At 41.6% G+C, this 21058-nt stretch overlaps 1 protein-coding gene across 8 annotated transcripts in view; it reads left to right on the top strand.

Moving 5' to 3' along the window:
• Window positions 1-21058, top strand: part of Satb2 (special AT-rich sequence binding protein 2) — a 187210-nt gene that overhangs the window by 118814 nt on the left and 47338 nt on the right. For all 8 annotated transcript variants that reach the window (NM_001358580.1, NM_001358581.1, NM_139146.2 and 5 more), the window contains 2 exons: window positions 11994-12206; window positions 16646-16801. In NM_001358580.1, coding sequence (NP_001345509.1) covers window positions 11994-12206; window positions 16646-16801 — 369 coding nt within the window. The remainder of the gene's footprint in view (window positions 1-11993; window positions 12207-16645; window positions 16802-21058) is intronic.

Genomic DNA, 21058 nt, shown 5'->3' with positions numbered 1-21058 from the left:
GAACTTAGGGCTGGCCCTGAGCGCAGGGGCCGTCCCTACAGGCCGGCAGTAAGACATAGACACCTTTGAGAATGAGACTTATCTCATGTCAGTTGTTCATGATCAGCTTCTTTTCCTCTAGGAGAGGGGTCAGGTAAGACTTGCTGAACTGATTCTTAGAAACATATTTTTTGGTAGAAGAATGGGTGCATGTAATAGAACATGTTAGTGGGTTTCTGATTTGGTGACTTGCTACTTCAGTTTAATGGCAATCCATGCCGTTTAGCAGAGGTCTCTCTGGAGCAGCAGTGCACGTGCCCTGGCCTTATTTGATTGAGAACAGGACCCTGAAAATTCAGTGAGGTCTCATTTGATTGACATGTCCTCATTTGACTACTTTTTAGTTTTTATGAGACACACACACACACACACACACACAACCCTACAGTTTACTCATCAAAGCCACATCATTTGAAGAAACTTAAGACCAGGGTCATAAATACAATTTAATGAAGTCACTCAGCAACTGGAGAATGTTTTCAGCAGATTGGAAAATTAGATTGAATGATGTATCAGAAAATTTGGCAGGAAGGCCAGCTGCTGAAAATGCAAACACCGTGTATGAAACAGTGTGGATTTTGATTTAAGCTTTATTTACATTGTGTTTGGAATATATGCATGGCCCTAACTGCTCAGGTTAAAATTTCTAAGAACTTGCTAAACATCAGAATCTGAAGCAACACAGTCAGAAAGAAAGAGATATGTTACAACTACAGGAAAAATCATAGCTTAATTCTCTTAGGTGTCTTAGTGTGAGTCCCTTTTGGAGGAGGCAGAAAATGTCTTTTAATGTCATAGTTTGATTTTTACACTGTTAGCCAGAGATGGGAATAATTTAATTGTACATTATAGTTTATATTTGTATAAAACGATACCTCTAAGATGCTCATATTCCTTGTCGGCTGACACAGTGTCAGTCAGGATGATTTCTCAGTATCTAGTTGAGATCCAGGCTCTTTGCAAGTCATGGACCACAATGTAAATCTAGGGTCTTGACTCCATGGTCCAGTGAGCTGGTTATAAAATAACAAGGAGACATGTGAGAAAGAGGAAGTCCACTCCCTGAAAGGTGGGCTGTAAGTATAAAGTGTTGCATATCAGGCATGAACATGTTATTGAATTTTTGATATACCCTCTTTGGATTTCAGAACATTAAATTAATAAAATAGGGAGCGATGACCTTGCTTACTTCATAAAATAATCTTTCATTTCAAAATCACTGGCTTGAATTCTCAGATTTAAAGATTATAATAATATTAATATCTCCCAAGATAGCAGTGTCTCAAAGTTATTGGATAGCATAAGGGGGTGGCTCACTAGATAGCAATCTTATTTCAGCACCTCCCTCACAAATAAGGGATTATTGTTAATTAGTGCCTTTTAGGAAACCTCAGCCAAAACTCATGTGGTTAGGCCAAGGACTAAACTGCGCAGGCTCGGAGCTCGCTCTGTCTGCCTCTGGTAAAGGAGAGGCTGATTTGGCAAGTAGAAAACTACACAGCTCAAGCTCCCTCCCCAGTCTCCCTGAAATGGGAAATGTAGGTAACAGATGATGGAGAGATTCATTTTCTTCTCCCTCTCTCACAAAACAGAGACTCAGAGTGAGCCAGTGTGATGCCAGCTGTGCAGTGTGATCCTCCTATTCCTAACCGATGACCTTATGAGTTAGTCACGAGACGCATAGCAGATCTAACATTTTCATGACTTAGAAATAGAATTATGTTGCTTTTCACTATTGTCTACCACACACCGGTCCATTCTATTGGTCCATTCATTTCACACAGGGAAGGAATCTCCATCTTCAGTATTTGTATCTGCCTCTCCTGGATTTCTGGTGCGAGCATCTACTGTTGTGTTCTTTTAAGGCCTAGGCCATATTTTACAGTTTTGTAAAAATTTCACAGAGGAAATGGAAACACTACCTTTAGTTCTCATTATTTACACATTTCATCATTGTTTAGTTAATAAGCATTAAAACAGTATATTCAAGGAGTGTTCTTTTTATGGCCATTAGCTGAAATGAGGACCTTGGCTAGGGTTATATGCATGGTCAAATAAAGTGAATTAAGGTTTAGTCCAGAAATGCTGTGATGTAAATACAACTGTATTCATTTGAAATCATTTGGGCTTTTCCAAGCAATTTCAATCTGTCTGTAATTTCTGTGCCCGAAATGATCACTATGGACCATGGCATCTCCTTCTGAACTTCTCTTACCACCATGCCCACCTGGAGTACTTTGTAAGTCAGGGTTGGTAGACATTTGCTTGTGTCTAGTTCTATGTACTGCTATAGCAAAATCTTCATCAAAGAGAAAAAAAGCCCTTATAAAACTATATTCATACTATAATTAAAGCAATTTGGTGTTCTCCAATTTCTATAATTCCAATTCATTATAAACATTGGGTTTGATCTATAAAATTAGCTTTATGATCTACTAATAACTATGACCCATTTGAAATGATGATACAGATGAAGGCTTATTTTTAATTATTTTATATGTTACATAGGGAAAGAAATTTACTTACCTCTTTGAAGTATACAGTTTATATCTTGGTGATTGCTATTTTTGAAGCAGTGTCTTATATAGCTCAAGCTGCCCATGAACATTCCAGGCCTCTGTCCGTGGCCTCGAACTCTTCATCCTCCTGTTTTTAACCTCCCAAGTTCTGGAATTGCAGGCTTGTGCCAATGTATCCAACAATAATTACTATTTTAATTTCAGCTTACTGAAAAACACACATAGTCATTCCATTTTATATGAGTATTACCCTTCTTTATATTTTCCTCTAGCCTAAATAATTTTAATTATCTCACTTCCTAAAGGTTATTGTTTATGTTTTTGCCTTATGTATGATAAGAAAATCAGCAAGGTATAACTGACATACTTTGAATATTCAAAGCTTTAAATTTAAAGTAACTATATTCCAACATGTTGTACTCATTTTCACATTTTACAGATTCTTATTTTATATTTAAAAGCTATGCTAGGCATTACACCATAGCTGCCATTTAGTGAACCCTGAGTTCATCTCTGTATTCGTATTAGTGCTGTGAGGGAAGTAGAATTACTTTGATTTTACAGGTGAGACAGTCTGCCCTAGGGAGAGTGATTGATCGGTGTCTAATTCCAGTCCAGTTTTGAGCTCAGGAAGCCTGAATTCAAGCTATCATACCTGCTCCATTCTCAGTCACCTCAGCCATCATGGAGCAGGGTTTGGAAGACACACCCCTTCCTCAAGATGGTACAGGCAGTAAATGCAAACAGGTAACCCTGTTATGGAATGTAAGTGCCACAGTCCCCTATGAAGTAGGCGAGAAGAGGTGCTTTTGACCCTGGAGGTGGTGATAGGAGTTAACGTGTAGATTTTACAGCAGGAAGGAGCACCGCACTGTGGACAGCTCATGCTTTACTTGTCTCTAAAAGCATCTATCTAATGCATTTGAGATAGAAATACTCAGGAATTGTACTTTTTGTTCTGCTTTGTGTTTGGGAAGCATTAATTTTGCTAATGTTGTGATAGAAGAGCCAAACTAGTAAATGTGGGGAATGGGTTATCAATAGTCATTTCACAGAACATTCATGGAAATGAGGGACAACCAGGCTCTAGAACTTTATGAATGAGATAGCCATTGTGCCTGCTACTTGCGGTGTGTGTAGAAGCCCTGTCTGTGCCCAGAACTGACTGCATCACTGACAGAGCGTTTCCAAAGACAACCTGCTCATTCCTCTGCTTTTGCTTTTTGGCGCTAGTGTGGTTTGAAATGTTGGCTTTGAATGTACATGTGTAGCCCTGTTGTGGTGCTTATCATTTCCTAACGACAAGACGGAGCGAAGGGTGAGGAGGAGTGACATCAGGTTGGTCAGCAAATATGTCCGCCATTGCAGAGATTCTGATGTTAAAAATGGCAGCCACTACAAGAACTGGGCTGAGCATGTTCCTCTACTGGGTGTGCCAGCCTGTGGCTTGGACAGGAATGCTGTATTCAAGACAGGACAGGCTTTTTTTGGCCTTCAGAGTGTTTAAGAATGTCCTGCTGTACACATTATCTTGTATTGCATGTGTAATATTGATATGCCAGGTACCATGGTCGGGTTTTGTTGAATGCGCCAGGGAGGAGCTTCTCATGACACAAGTATTTCATTTATAAATTGCCAACTTAAGGTGTATGCTGTAGTTGTTCCAAAGTGAGATTTGCATGAGGCAAAGTGTTACTGTCAGTAGGTTGAGTAAAATGATCCTGAGTGCTTCAAAAGACAGACTTTAAATATGTGGCCTGCTCAGGCCTGCTACAGACTCTCTCTCTACCCAAGATAAGACTCCCTCCCAGAACTGTAATGAATAAGTGTTTTCTTAAAGGTCTATATTTTCCATATCACTAGCTCATCACCAAGCACAAAATATAGAGAATCATCTCTCAGTGACTTTATCTGATAGGAGGCAGTTTTTATAGTGGCCAATGTAAAGGAAGGTGAGAGGAATAATTGTGAGACTGAATTAGTCCTGTGCACCTCAGTGCAAAGGAGGACTATCTGTGCTCATATGCACACCTTTGCAGTGCTTTGAATGGTATATCTCTGGCCTTTAGAAAATACTTTTATAAGTGCATTCTTATTTGCAAAGTACATTAATTCCCTGTAGGTGTTGAATTCTCTCTAACACACCATACAAAATATGACATGCATAGGCTGTCTTTCTCAATAAAGAAATTTTGTAATACAAGAGAAATTTTATTAAACTAATGCAATAACGACATCTTCTTTGAGGATTTAGCCCATCATTTTTAATAATAAAAATCAGATTGCCATTGTTGTGCCCAGTATAGGTTTTATTCAAATCAGACTAAGTACTTTGTCTTCATGGCTCAGCAGAGCTCTGGGAGTTGGGGGTGGGGGGAATATTTTTAGCATTACACAAATGACTTTCAACACCCAGAATCACAGTACAGCTGTAGGTCATGGAAAAGCTGTTCTATCCGTAAGCAGAGGGAGAAATGCTTCAGGAGCAGCTAGAGAGAAACGAGGTAGGGGGCAGCTTCATTAGGAAGGCCAACTGTTAGACAGTGGATACCAGCAGGAGCCGCCTACACGCCCCGGCCTCACTGCACGGGTAACTCCTAAGGAACCCCCGATGGCTTAAGAGTTTGCTATGTAGGATCAGACTAGGAATTTGACCTTACCTGGCTTCTTAAGAGGGCACTGATCATAACTGGTTATAAAATACTACTACTACTAATAATAATAATAATAACAATAATTTCTCTTGTTAACTGAGCATGGACATCAGAACTAAATGAGAAATAAGGCTGATATAAGCCTGCAAAAAGGATAGTGGAATATGAGCAATACACAGAGATGGCCTTCTCTACCTGTCTGATTTCAAGGAGTGGTCATAAGCAGGCCATACACCCTGGTTCATGGAAGAGTGGCCCAAGTCCCTGGTAAAGTCTCCTCTGTCTCTGCCTTTCTGTCATGTTAATCTGGAAAATGGAAATGAGCCTACAGATTGGTTTTGGGGTTTTATTTGTTTGTTTGTTTTCTTTTTTGCCTTCAGATTTTTCGAAATCTTGCTATTGGTTATGACATCACCTGCTTCAAACAATATGCCATTGTAAACACATACTTTCAGAATCACTGTAATATATTTTTGAATCATACATTTTCATAAGAGATGTCACTTTATTTCTGGAAGGGTTTGCCATTAAATGCCCTGTGAAATGTATTCGTCCATCTCAGAGTTAATGAGTAAAGCATGCTGTGAGGAAATAGGGCGTGCGTTTTCTGACACCCCCAGTCTCTGTATTCCTAAGTAGTATGGCCTCTGTGGGTTTCCTTGGAGCAGAGGTCACACCACACACGAGGGGATAATGTGACCTCTCATATCTGCCCTTGCCAGATTGGACCCCAGACTTTGAGACTCCTTGCTGTATGGCCAGTGAGTTGCTTTTTTGGATTGAGTTACCCCTGTCTGTTGTAATAATACATAAACACCACAAGTTGCCTTTTTTGTCTCCCATTTCAATGGCCACAAGCAGCCACATATGTAGTTTATAGGGATGAAAATGGTCTCCAGCTACTTTAATTCTTAGACAAACACCAGGCTTTGGCTCTTCCACATCCCCCTACACACCTGGTGTATATCACTTTAAAAAATAAATTATGCCTCATTAAATTACAATTAAGTGGCATCATGATCATTTGTTTTTCTGGAAGGAAGATGTTTTGCATATTGAAAGCCTAATTTGTTGCAGGTGACAAAAAGGCAGAGCATATTATCTAACATCGCTTCATTTTGGGGGCAGTGTGTGCTGCTTGGTGTGTGTGCACACCAGCACCTCCAGATCTTACTAACGCGCATGGTCATTGGCCCTTCAGAAGGTCTTAGACCACTATATCAGTTTTTTACCTAAGAAAGCACACTTCCCTTGGTTGTCTGGAAAAAGCATGGCCTCTTTTCTTTCAGATGTTCCTCTGCTGTCTTTCCCCTTCCTGGCTGTACCATTATCTCTCCCTGCAGGTGCTACTCATATTTAAAGATTCAGTCAGACCCTATTTCACCACCTCCACAAAGCCTGCCCCTCCAGTCCCACAGTTAGCAATTCATCTTATTTTTAACCAAGATGGTACTAGTGGTATTTTGAATTTATGGCAGTTGTCATTTCTTCCCTTTTTCTTCCTGTTTCCCTCTCATCTCCTAGCACCTCCTCTCCTCTTTCCACTTCTCTCCCCTGCTCCCTTCTCCATTTCTCTTTCTGTTTACCTTTCTTCCCTTGTTTCTATTTGAGACAGTGTCTCACTCTATGACCCAGGGATAGCCTTGACCTTATGACCTTGCTTCTTCCTCCTAAATGCTGGGACCACTGGTGTGCCAATAAGTGCAACCACAGTCAACGCCTTTTCCAATGGCCTCGTAGAAAACCTTGCTCCCACCATGCAGAGAGCTCTGTGGAAGCAGGATCTTTTTCCTTTTGTCTTTTTACCCTTCCCCTGAGTTTTCAAAACCAAATCATAAACGAGAAAAGAATGAATGGAGCTCTTGTTCTTCAGGACAATTATGTTAGGTTTGGGGGTTCCCTCAACAGTTGAGGGATGATATCTGGCCTAGTGTTTCCATAATTTTCTTTTCTGTGATCTATGTAGCCTAACTCTAGAAAGGTACCCAGAACTTGAAAACTACATATGAAGAATAACTGTTCAGATCCAACCAGTCATGACCTGCTCTATGGGGATCTGCACAGCACTTGTTCACATTCTCTTCAGGATTGAAAGCTATTCTGTCAACTAGCCCTAAGAAGATAACAAGGCTTGCATGGAAGCTTGAAGGTCAATCACTATAATGTGTACCACACCTTTATGAGTGTCAGTATGTATCCTGTACACAATAGAAGGAAATATTGTATCACTTGAAACTGATTGAAACTGAAATTTCAGTGATGGAGGATGAAGCTCATTCAGTGTTACTTAGGAATGTTGTTTTACAACAGGTAAACCTGTTTCTTTTGCTTTAAAAATCAACTCAGTTGCTTCCTTTTTTTTTTTTTTTTTCCTGGTTTTTCGAGACAGGGTTTCTCTGTGTAGCCCTGGTTGTCCTGGAACTCACTCTGTAGACCAGGCTGGCCTAGAACACAGAAATCCACCTGCCTCTGCTTCCCAAGGGCTGGGATTAAAGACGTGCACCACCACTGCCCAGCTAGTATCTTCCTTTTATCTGAAGATAGCATGTATCATCAGGCAAGCCAGATTGCATTTACAGATTGTACTTTGAATTATCTTAATTTTAGTGAGTTCCTTCTCAAGCCATCTATCTTCTGCTGGTCCTAGCAATAGTCTGCAAAGCTCATAAACTCCCCATTGGCGAGCCAGTGGAAAGCCCCCTTGAGGCTGTCTTTGCCCAAACCTCTTTTTTTTTTTTTTTTTTTCTTTTTCTCCAGTGATTTTGAACCCAGGAACTAATGTGGCCCGGTATGTGCACATTGTATTCCCTGCCCTTGCAGGCAGCATGTTTCCTTGTCTTATGAACGTAGGCTCTCCCACCGCTGAGGAGACTGTTATTATGTCTCCCTGGAAAATGTTCTGTACCCTACAATGAGGCAAATACTTAGTGGCCACTTTACTCACTACTGGCAGTGTATTTTAATATGATTACTGATATGAAAGTTTAATAAGCATTATCCTGGTTAATTTATTAATTCCCTTCTATGACTTTCCTATTGATAGGAGCACATCTTTTTTTTTTTTTTTCTTCCAGAGCCCAGGAGCCCCAACACATTTTCTATATCTCAGGCTACATAATGGTACTGTCCAAATGATACCTCCTGCTTAGCTGGTTGATAATTAGAATGCCAGATGACACAGTAGCAAAGGCTTTAGAAATATTGATGTGAGATAAATTATTAATTTATGTTCCATTCAAGACAGATTCAATATGGTAAACATTTACTCATCTTGATAATTAGTGGGTGGTGGATTGGGTTGGGGTGTTTGTGTGTGTGTGTGTGTGTGTGTGTGTGTGTGTGTGTGGTGTGTGTGTGTGATGATTTCCAACAAACTGGATTCACTTCACACCTATATCTGCAGAATTTACAACACATCTTTAAAATCGTACTTTACAGCATTTAAATGGACACAAAGTGAAAGTAGTCAAAGTGAAAAAATCAAAACCAAACAGCTAAGGTCTCGTTCACTCTAGTTAGTCACTTACCATTGAAAATGTCCCCAGTGGAAAGAATGCACTTTGGGACTACGGCCATACTTATGAGAGTTGAGGTAAGGGATTTGGAGCAATGTTGTAATTTTCTGGAAGCTGTGTATGAAGGTGATACTGGCCAAGTTTGTTCATTGAGACTGTATCTGCAGTTAGGTAAATTACTTGACAGAAGCAATATATTCCACCAGCCACCTAACTTCCAAATGCTGTCTGTCTGTCTACCTGTCTTTTGCTTCAACAGTGATGTTGACCAGCAGCCATCATCAAGGGTGCTCTCTATGAGAGATGAGTGAATTTTCCTAGAAGACTATCTAGAATGTGACCGATGTAGAACATGGACCCTATGCAGTTTTAAAGTAAAACCATAAAGCAAACTCAAGAAACAAATAAAAACAACACTCAGTGATTTTAATGACGTCTTTTTTTGTTTGTTTGGGAACCTGCATAGTTTTTAGATATGGTATATTAGGACAATAGTATTTTATATCACTATTTCATATGTAAGAGCCTTTGTTGTAACACTATGTGACTCCATAATTTTATGGAGAAAGAATAAGTTAAACTCTACCTCTAAAGATATTTTGATTTATAATTTATATTTTTACACATACCACCTACCTTGCTCTTTCCTTGAGCACATATGTGCATGCCCATATGTGCATGAGTATCTCCATGATGACCCTAAAATTCCTTTATTACAATCTTGAAGAAGGTGGGTAGAGGAGACAGAAGGGAGGAAGGCTGGGGAGGAGGGAGAAAACCAACTCGTTCTTTCTATGCATGGCTCATTATGAGAGAAAGCGCAGAGGAGTATCAATCTTACTGTCTTACTGACCTTGGAAAGTGGGAGCAATTTAAAATCCACTTCCTTTCTTCATATTAATTTAGAGATGTTTAAAAAAAAATCTTTGAAGCAAATCCATTATGAACATTTCAGGTTGCTCAGTTAAAATGGGAAGCAGGGTGACCCAAGGCACAAGTGACTCTTAATTTCGGGAGAATCGATTCATGGAATGCACACTTTCCAGGAAGACAAGTGCCTCACTTGTTGCTCCTAAAAGCATGCCGTGAGATCTGGATTTTCCTTTAATCATTTCAGCAGTAGGATATTTTTACACATACCACCTACCTTGCTCTTTCCTTGAGCACATATGTGCATGCCCACATACTAACTAGCACACAGCCCCCTCCTCCGCCACACATACATACCTTACATACACACACACACACACACACACACACACTTTCTCTCTCTCTCTCTCACACACACACATTTCTTCTAGCTTCATTATGTGGTATATTTTATCCCTATTCACATTCTGACCTCAAGCCAACACCATGTGCTTCCTAGCTATGTTTGTGTAGGCACTTACCCAGGTATTAGGATTCCTCTAATCACAGTAATGTGACCTCTACGTTCAGAGCTAGCAGATGGCACACTGTCGGTAGCTTCCTTGCAGTAGAGTTGTTTTGTATGATTTTAAAAACTAGGTTTATTTATGTATCTCTCTGTATGTGTATGGTATGTTGTGTGCACACCCATGCATGTGCATGCATGTGCACATGGTTGCAGGAGTCAGTTCTCTTCACCTACCATGTAAGCCCCAAGAATCAAACCAAGGTCATCAGGCAAGTGCTTTTACCCACTGAGCCACCTTTCCAGTCCCTGTGTGGTATATTTTATCCCTGAATGATGACTATACTTCCTTGATTGTTGGCAACTGTGTGACATGCCTCCCTATAAATGGTATTTGCCATACTACGGCACAATATAGTAATTTGTATGAAAATGCCCACTATACCCTGCAGACTTCTGTCCAGCCAGAGGATAATTCTCCTTACAGCCACTGCTGTTTTATATGTGAGCTGCATCTCCTGCACTTATATTAATTTCCCTCAGTGCAAAGCATCGTTGGCACGTGCAGAGCTTTACCACAGTCTATAGAAGTGACTTTTTGTGTGATCAAAGTACAGGATTAGCATCTTAGCTCTTCTTGGAGAAACAGTTGTAAAAGTTAGTGCCCTGCAAAAGGATAAAATAAGAATGAGAATATGAAATGATGCTTCTGTGTGATAACCCAACAAGTGCATGCGACAGTAATGGATCTGCCTCTGTCTTAGTATCTCTCTAGCTCAGTGGTTCTCAACTTTCCTAATGGCTCAACCCTTTAATAGTTGCTCATGTTGTGGCACCCCATCCATAAAATTATTTTTGTTGCTACTTCATTACTGTAATTTTGCACCTGTTCTAAGTTGTGATGTAAATATCTCACCTGCAGGATACCTGGTAGGCAACCCCTGTGAAAGGGTTATTCTGCTCTATCAGGGTCAAAGCCTGTATGTTAAGAGCCATTTCTCTAGCTCATCTCCTACTCTCCTCTTAGGCCATGCTGCTGTAGAGTATCGACAAAATCTTTGTGAATTCTGTGTCACTAGAGTACACAAAAACCCTGCTTTTAAAACCCCCATATTGAGTTGAGTCACAAACTCAGAAAACATCAAGTCGATCAAGACATCAGAGCCTATCAGCACTACAGTTAGCACATGCCCCGGTCCCTAGCTAATGTAACCACATTTTCATCACTTGACATTAGAGTTTCCCATGTGGTACCCCACAAAAGTCTGGGGTGCCTCATGGTACCTATGAAAGCATAGCTGCTATGCGTGAAGGCTGGGAAGTTATCAGAGTTGACAGGTTATGTGTGCTTTCTATTCGCCACCTCCCTTTACCTTAGGAAACATCTATATTGAAACCAGTGTCCGGTCATACAGAAATTCAGCCAAACTTTTATTATTTTTTTAAAATCGATGTAAATCTCCCATGCTGTTTAAATGTCGGAACTAAATTTACCAAACTTGGCAGATTCGTAAAGCTAAGCAGGACTGCCAAGAGTTCCCAGTTTCAAGCAGAGAGAGTTCTAACAGCTCCTGAAATACTTGCTGGAGGCACCTGGTGGTTAATTGCAGCTCCATATTTCCTCCTGAGCGCCTACCTTGCTCGCTGGCATTGGCGCACATAGGATTATTACAGCGATGATGAGGTGGCAGAATAGAAGTCCTAAAATAAGGCACAGCCCCGGAAAGGGAACACATTCATACAGACTCCTCCCTAAGGAATTAGGCATGTTCCTGATATTCTCTCAAGCTGGTTATGCCAAACAAGTAGAGGGGCAGTTGGCAAGGGAGACGGAAACCATACCCGTAAATCCGTAGACATGACTTTGCCTATTTTTTCCCCACTCTACCAGGGATTATTGTCAGAGATACTGCGTAAGGAAGAAGATCCCAGGACTGCGTCTCAGTCTCTTCTAGTAAACCTGAGGGCCATGCAGAACTTCCTCAACCTGCCTGAAGTGGAGCGTGATCGCATTTACCAGGATGAGCGAGAGAGGAGCATGAACCCCAATGTGAGCATGGTCTCCTCTGCCTCTAGCAGTCCCAGCTCCTCCCGAACCCCACAGGTGAGCTGTCTGCTCCACACTTCACATACTTCACTCGTGCTTCATGGACATTGTGTTTTTCCTTGAAAACCAAGAAACATCATTGAACAGGTCAAAGGATATAACCTCTGGCTATATCATGAGGTAACCCTGTGCTGTGGAGGTGTGTTATTCCCTTCTCTTTAGGATAACCCCATTCTTCCACATAAGCAGGTGAGGGGACAGGGCAAGAGTAGGAGGTGAGTTCCTGTCTTTTTTACAGTTTCAGAAGAAGAAGAAGAAGTGGGGTTCCTGTGGGGGTTGTGTTTGTATAAGAGCTACTTTATTTTCCTTACATTGCTTGTTTATTTTTCTGGGGGTGGAATGTGGTTGAGGGCAAGAAACAGCAGTTCAGATGCTGCTGTGAGCAATTCAGAAAGATAAAATGGAAGGCAGGAGAGATGGCTCTGCGGTTAAGATGGATTATCATCTTTGTTTGTAATTCCACCTCCAGGGGGATCCTGCACTCATGTGTACCTATGCCACCCAGACCCCCAGTAACAATACAATAAAAAAATTTCCCTTTCCCTTTCCCTTTTCCCTTTTCCCTTTTCCCTTTTCCCTTTTCCCTTTTCCCTTTTCCTTTTCCCTTTTCCCTTTTCCCTTTTCCTTTTCCCTTTTCCCTTTTTTCCCTTTTCCCTTTCCCCTTTCCCCTTTTCCCTTTCCCCTTTCCCCTTTCCCCTTTCCCCTTTCCCCTTTTCCCTTTTCCCTTTTCCCTTTTCCCTTTTCCCTTTTCCCTTTCCCTTTTCCCTTTTCCCTTTCCTTTCCTTTCCTTTCCTCTCTCTCTCCCTCTCTCTCTCTCTCTCTCTCTCTCTCTCTCTCTCCCTCTCTCTCTCTCTCTCTCCATCTCTCTTTCTTTCTTTCTTTAGAGAAACACAGTGGAAAAGTTCTGTGTGTGTGGGTGCAGTAGCTAGGCCAGAGCAAAGGGTCCTGGTGACAGGGAGCCTCATATTTTGTCACTCTAGGATTTGGGAATTTCTGGCCTCCCTGTCTGCTGCACACTTCTGAAGTATTCAGAGCTCACAGTAGGCAGGGCACACTTCCAGTTCAAACGTAAGCTGCTCATCTCCACTTACTCCCTGCTTCCCCTAATTTCTCACTACTCTGTTGACATAGATAAAACCATTTCACTCTCTGGTTCTCTGGGTTGCATAAATTCTGAGTGATGGTTCTCAAAGCTGAAGGTTAATTGGATCATACCAATTTGTGCAAACCTGAAAACTGGGTACAATAAAATCAAAGGTTGCTTTGCTAAGAAACTATAGTTTCATTCTTCTTGGTTTGCTTTCTGATAAGTTCCAAGAAGTTGACTAAACACAGAATTAGAACTTTATTCTGGTAGGAATATTAGGGCCTTCTCAGGTATATTGTCATTTTCTTCCCACATATCTTGACTCTATTTTAGCACCCTACAGTAGATTTGTAATCGTGGATCACCTTCTGTCACGTCCTGCCAAATTGTTTTACTTGTAAATTACGACTCATACTGCTAAGGACTTGGCTACTTACTTTGGACATCTGCAAGCAAGCCTTTTAATTTATTTCTCTTTAAATATCAAAGAATACATAGTGAACTGTTGTTAGGACATTGACAATTTGCGTTAATACTGACTGCTAATAAATTCAATAGTACTTTTACAACGTTTAGCCATTATTGGAGAGTCCAGTCACATTTCCTACTCCGTGTCGTTCCCCCCACCCCCACCCCTCAAGCAGCTCTCTTGGAAGAAGGCCACTTGTACTTGTTAGAAAATGGCACAGGTCAGTTTGTTTTGTTTTCAGAGTCTTTGTAATATTTTTCAAACAAGATTGTATCACCAGCACCTTTCCAAAGACCTGATCACTTCCAGAGCCTGAGTAGCTTAACATGGTTTCACATTAGGGCATTTTCCTTGTCTGAGTTAGGATCCAATCTTGAAATTTCCTAGATAAAACGTCCTTTATGGATAAGTACAGGAAGTTGTGCATTTAATTTTACTGCTTTTTTTATTTCTGAAAATACATATGAAATATTCAGACCTACTTTTGAGGATTATAATCCTAGAACCACGCTTGTACATTCATTACCATTTTATTCTGTATCTGTTGCTGAAGATTGGGAAAAGAAAGTTATTTGAAACTTTCAACATTTAATGCATACCTATGTGTTTATGTATTTAAAATTCGCTCTGACATATCTCAATAATAAAGATGCTTTGTACAAACAACAGCAGCAGAAAATGGTGATACATGCCTGCTGTCTTGGCACTTAGGAGTTGGAGGTGGGAGGACAATAATTTCATGGTCAGTAGTTACAAAGCAGGTTCAAGGCCAGCATGACACCCTGTCTTGTAACTGGAAAAAAAAATGATGCAAATTTCTACAGATCTCTTGTTTGAGGGTGGATGTGAGTGGGAGCTACACTGTCCTCATTTGGAGGAGCATCTTTGTACATGCCAGCAGCTTTAAACAAATCATTTTCCAGAATCCTCCATTCTTCAGTGGCCAGTATCTTCAATGTCCTTGGTAACAAGATGGCATGGGGTGAGAATGGTCCTTTACTCCTTCTCCCTGGTGGCACAGCAAGTACTGTGAGCATTCTGCACAAATTCCACCACTGCTGGTTTGTGGTGACATTCTTGTGTTTCCAGTGAGGAAACAGGCTTCTCTGGGCTAAACAGCTCATATAAGTGAGTTCACATGACTGCGTGGTAGAGTGGGAATTTGAACTGTAGTTTTTCTGATGCCAGAATTCAGAATCTTACCCATGCACCATAGTTACCACTGTGTTTTAGCTCTAAGTGTTCAAGTGAAGATTTAAGCACTGAGGTACACCTCGACAATGAACGACAGGTGAGAAATGGTCTATCATTCTCTTAGCAAGGAGTGTGCAGTGGGTGAGGTACATAGTTTGATTAGAAAAAAACGAATCTAGAGGATTGAGTTATTGTGGGAAGAGAATACTTGCCACAGCAACCTCTCCCATGTCGAAATGGAGTTGCATAGTAGACCGGAGGCTCTGAAGTCAAGGTGTTCGTTGAACACCCTTACTATTGCATGGCCTTTATACCAAGTGAAGACCTCTGTCATTTCAGCTTTTTTACCTGCAAATAAAAATTCAGATAAAACACTACTGGATTTTTATAAGAGCTACAAGATAAAATAGGAGTTAGCAGTCTTCCTAGAGAGCCTGGCACACAGAAGTCCATAAATTATAGTCACTCTGACTTGGCAGTAACTAGTAAAGAAGTTGGGGTGAGGAGGGTAAAAGGAAGATGGTAAGTGCCACCGTGCTCTCTCAGGAAGCCAAGCCTCCATGGGAACTTAGAGCAGGTAGGGCAGGCTTATGACATCCTTGCACAAGTCGGCCATGTCCCAACTGCACGCTGTCTTCCACCAGACCTGTATAGTGCCAGCCTAGGGGAGGTGCAGCTCAGAACACCAACACAGGGAGAGTTGTGATTTACAGACATCATTCTTGTTATGGGATTTTAGAGTGAGTGAGGTCAGAAAGAACCAAACTTAGGCCCATTTAGTCAGCAATGCCTGTGTACCCCGGGGTGGGCTGGCTTGTCCCTGAGTTGTGGCGCCAGGGTTAGGAAATCTGCTTGGACCTTCCAGGTTGGCAGCTTAGGGATCAGACTAAGCAAGGCCACTCTGGGAGTCTTTCGGACCAGGTTGAGTGGGATAGTTTAAGGTATTCGTACCCCAGCAAGCACGACACCTTCTGCGTTGTCCTTCATTTGTCTCTGAAACTAATGGGAAATCATTCGATTAAAACGCACACGGCAGAATGCATGAAACCACAATATGAGTTTAAGGAAATGAAAGCTGCTCGTGGAAGGCATCTGAAGCCGAATTGTATGAAATGAAATTTTGTTTCATTTCCAGTGATTTCCTAGGTGAAATTAGGTGACTGTCTGGGTAGCATAATGACGATAATGACAGGAGCCGCACATACTCAAATAACATACATGAAGCCTTAATAAAGAGCGAGAGGTACTCGCGGGAGTGCATTAAATTGAGTAATAATTTATTATTTAGAGACCTCTACCCATTTACTCAGGTTTTTTTTTTTTCTTGGAGAACTAGCTCTTCTGTAAGGTGTGTCATGTTTTACAAAGAAAAAGGTGAGTGTGTTCTGTGTGCTTGCTTGTGGATAGATGTCATACTTTGGTGTGCTCAGGGTTGCCTTCCTACCTGTGAGCTACCAGGCTACTGTGAGGGGAAGCAAGAGCGGACAGGATTCTGTATGTCCTATAGGAATGCATTGCAATTATTTCCAATCACAATTAACCTGATTAGAATAATGGACAGGAAGTGCCCCTCTGTAGCTAATGTGGTTTGGCATCAGCTGACTGAAACCCTCTGATAATTTCTGCACAGATGGTCGCTCTGAATGCAGCACTTTTTAAATTATTATTTTCATGGTCTCTTGGTAGGCCAAAACCTCGACACCGACAACAGACCTCCCTATTAAGGTGGACGGCGCCAACGTCAACATCACAGCTGCCATTTATGACGAGATCCAACAGGAGATGAAAAGAGCCAAGGTGTCTCAAGCCCTGTTTGCCAAAGTGGCTGCAAACAAAAGTCAGGTGAGTGGGTGGGTGTTTTTTTGTTTTTTGTTTTGTTTCTTTTAAAGAGCAAAATGGAGGGCTGGGACCATTCTCCTTCGCCTCCAATAAAAACACATCTGTTTTTATAATAATAATAACAGTAATAACCCCTGGGGAGCCCATCATGTTCTGCCTTCTGCCCCATGGCTTCGCTGCAACTCCCATCGGAGTTCAGAGGAGAGACAATGCCAGAACCTGCCTTTATTCTCTTAAATAAGTATTTGATATTAAGGAATAAGGGTTAAAATAATTTTTCCCTTATCCAAAGCTTCCCACACTCATTGAAAATTTTTTTCTCTTCCTCAGGAAGCAATTTTTTAATTAAAAAAAAATTTAGCCTGTGCATAACAGCCCCTTCCTTGAGACCACGTTTAACTAGGGCTCATCACCTTCCTATTCCCACCAGGGGAAGGGCTGAGTTTGCTATAATAACCACTTTTGCCTAGCCCCAGAGACACGTTGTGATTGTCAGGTGTTTCGTTCACGTCTTGAATACAGTTGTTTTTCCAGGAGAAAACACACGTGGGGGTTCCAGAATAAGTGCTAAAATCTTTTAGCAGAAAAACATAGATGCTTATCCAGTAAAAGTGTTCAGCACCGGAGCTGCAGGGAGTGCGATGCTCAGGGGACCCAGCACACAGATGCGTGGCTTCCGTTCTGAAAGCAGCACCAGTTGATGGGACCCTCCCCCCCAACCCCCCACTCTCTGCCTGTTTGTTTAAGGGGGCAGCTACCGCCTTTGGTCTGCTCAAGGGCACTCCTCTTTATCCCACAGATAAAGGATTACTATAGGGCAGAGGAAATGGAAGTTAGCTGCAGCTTCATTTTGGGAGCCTTTGATTTTGAGCTTGATTTCCACTGTGCTTTGCATGACAAATGCTTTCATTCCTACATATGCAAATGGTCAAATGGTCTGTGCCCTCTCCCTAACAGATCTGTTGTATGCTATAGTTACTACTAAATATTACATGGTACTGAGCTACTACTGAGTGCTATAGTGCTAAGTTATTGGTTGTCACATTTTTATTAAGCAAGAAAGAGTTCAATAAAAATTAAGTCCTTAAAATGACAAATGTCATCTTTAGTATATTTAGACTAATTGTTTGCATATTGCCCTCTTTTGTGACCTGCAGTTTTACAGTATCTCACCTTCAGTTTTTAGTGAAGAGAGAGAGAGAGAGAGAGAGAGAGAGAGAGAGAGAGAGAGAGAGAACCAAAGGCGTTGGAAGAGGATTGAAATATTTATTTCCCTTTTCAGTTTCCATGGAGTCATTCTTGAAAATGACTCTGATGCCCTTCATCAAGGAAACTAGGGGGCCGAGTTTGCTAAGATATGTCTAACTGTAGGATGAAAAATCCATGAAGAGAAAACACCACAGAACCTCCCTAAACTGTTAAACACACAAAAATCCCATGTACCACATGGCAAAATATAATGAGAGTTGGAACTGTTAAACAAAGAAGTTGTTAAATGCTAACGCCACTTGGCAAAACTACTGTGCATTTAATGGTTTTCCAGCAGGTAATAAGGGGCATATGTGTGAATGTGCAGTGGGGGTAAGAGCTGCACCAGTGATTTTGCAGACCTGACCCTCTCTGTGTCCTGACACCCATTTCACAGTTTTACTTGGGCCTTCTTTTATAAGAGTAAACTGAAGACCAGCGTCTGAGACCTAGCTTGGAGGGCACACAAGCCTCTCATTGCCATGGCACCGTGGCTGTTGGGAGTAGCAAGGCCTCCCGCTGTCCCACATTAACTCAGGTGGCTGTTTGAGAGTTGGTGTTTGCCAGCTGGCTGTTCCCAATCTTGAGGGATTCCTGAGGAATCAGAAGTCCTGATTTCATACAATCTGGAAAAGTGGTTCTGAATATTCCAAAGGATAAAATTGAGCACGCGTGCGGGTGAGACACTTGGAAGTCTCTCTGTTTCCTCAGAAGAATGGTCTCTTTTTTAAAATTTTTGGACAGAGAACCATATTTCAAATAGCTGACCAGATAAGTATTTCAGGAATGATGTTTCTTAAAAAGGTGGTGGTGGGGGGAGGGTTCTGCCAAGTAAGATAGCTTTAGAGACAGTTCAGCATAAAAGAAACTCCGTCGTGGAAGCACCAGCATTCATCCAACAGCAAACTCAATTGTTTGAGTTGCTACATACATTTAATGTATGTTTCCAGTGCAGCTATGGCTCTTGGCCAGATTTTACCTCCCCAAGACGTACACACGTCTTTGGGTTGTGAGAGATGAGAGAACAAAGCTTTCCCCACTCCCTTTCCTAAACTGTCATTTTGTTATTTTTCTCGGAGGGTTTGGGAGTTTTCAGGGTGCCTGAGGAGGCTAATGCCTCTCCAGGGCTTTCTGATCATGCAGAGATCAAATTAGTGAAGTTGTTGATTAAGAACTCTTAAGAACTGGAGGAGACTAAGAGCCCTGAAGCTTAGATATAGGTCCTCAGTCCTCCACTTCATTAGAAATTAACTTTAAATAGAACTCAAGCATCATCTAGTCCATTCCTACTTGCTGTGAATTGGCTGCAATCAGTTATTAAAGATAATGTTGACCACTACCCTGTATGCAGGGAAGTGAAGAGTCAAGGCTGCTGGGATAAAGCAAAGGAGGTGATCTGAAAACAAACAGCTGACCCAGAGGTTGTCGGTGAAATGGCCCTGGTTTGAAGACTACAGGGTGGGGGTGGGGGTAGGGGTGGGGGTGGGGGTGGGGCGCGTCTCCCTGTTACCCACACCCTGTCAGGCCTGGGGGCTCTGCAGCTCTAGCCAGAGGGAGGGTGGGAGGGTCCTCCTCATGCAAGAGGACAGGAGGGTGCAGGGTTAGGAAGGTCTTCTCTCCAGCAAGAGCAGACGAGACAAGATGCTGAGCTCTCTGTAGCTAGCGCAAGAAGACTTTCTAGACACAGTGACGAGTTCTACCATCGTAGTTTCACAAAGCCTGTGTTTTGCATGCGAGGGGTTCTACTGTGTCTGCTCACATGTAAGTGGGTTTCTGTGTGCTCTGTGCTTCATATGCACTACTTCTCGATATAGGCCTGTAAACCTTATTTCCGCATTTCCATTAAAAATGTGTGTTCTGAATTTTCAACTAACAGCTTAACAAATTACAGTTTGACTTGCCTGTTTCTTGTCTTAGAGTTGGGTCTTTCCCCCACCAATTTGAGTTGATTTCTATGTGGCATAAGCGTCTGACTTCATTCTTCTAGATATGAAGATCCAGTTTTCTGGAACATTTTTTAATGATTGATTGATTGGTTGGTTGGTTGGTTGTTTGGTTGGTTAATAGGGTCTCAGTACGTAGCTGGCCTTGAACTTATGAACCTCATCCCACTAAACTTCCATATCCCCATTGTGTTTTTTTGGTATCCTAGTTGAAATATCAGTTTTGTACGTTTGGATTTAGTTCCAAGCCCTCTGTTCTGTTCCTTCAGCCCATGCGTTTGTGTTTACAGCCACATTCTGAAATTCTGACTATTAGCTTTGTAACAAAAGTTGATTGTTGGAGGTGCTAGGGATCAACCTCTGGGCCCTGTGTGTGACAGGCAAGTGCTTTATCACTGAGATAGTGCCTCGGCTCCTGTAGTGTACTTTTAAATCAAGAAGTATGATGTCTCTGACTTTTGGCTCTTTAGGGGACTTTTGTAGTTCCTTACAAAAAGAGAATTCATCTCCATTTCTGTGAAGAATGTACATGGAATTTGTTTGTTTGCCTGTTTCCTGGTGCCAGAGATTGACTTGAGGTCTCACACATGTCAAGGAGGTTATCTACCACTGAGCTACACTCCCCACACCAACCATTGGGGTTTTGATCGGGATTATATGGAGTGTATCTATTGCCTTCAGTAGTGTAGATTTTAAAAATATGCTATAAGGTATCTCTTAAAGGCAAGATCTCCATATGGGAAAGTAAACTTACAAAATATCAATTGTTTTCTTTAGTTTCACTATTGGAGTTTCTTAGCCTTTATTCCTTATGCTGCATGAGACTAAACTGTTGCCATTTTGTATATATTCAAAAGAAATGATTTAACATTATTTTAAGGTCTCATCCTTGGGAGGGTGTTGGAAATAAATATGTGGCTGTGCTCATTTCTGTGGTATGGGAAGTGCCAGGAAGCACAGCCAAAAGGCAGATGACTCCTGGCTTTGTTGTGTCGCTTACCCTTAGCAGAAGTCGGCTAATACTGAGTGTGCTTTGCCTGTCCAGCAAGGCCTTTGGGACAGCTCATGG

This window comes from Mus musculus, chromosome 1 (genome assembly GCF_000001635.26).
Source record: "Mus musculus strain C57BL/6J chromosome 1, GRCm38.p6 C57BL/6J".
NCBI lineage: Eukaryota > Metazoa > Chordata > Mammalia > Rodentia > Muridae > Mus > Mus musculus.
This window is presented reverse-complemented; position numbering and strand designations above follow the sequence as displayed.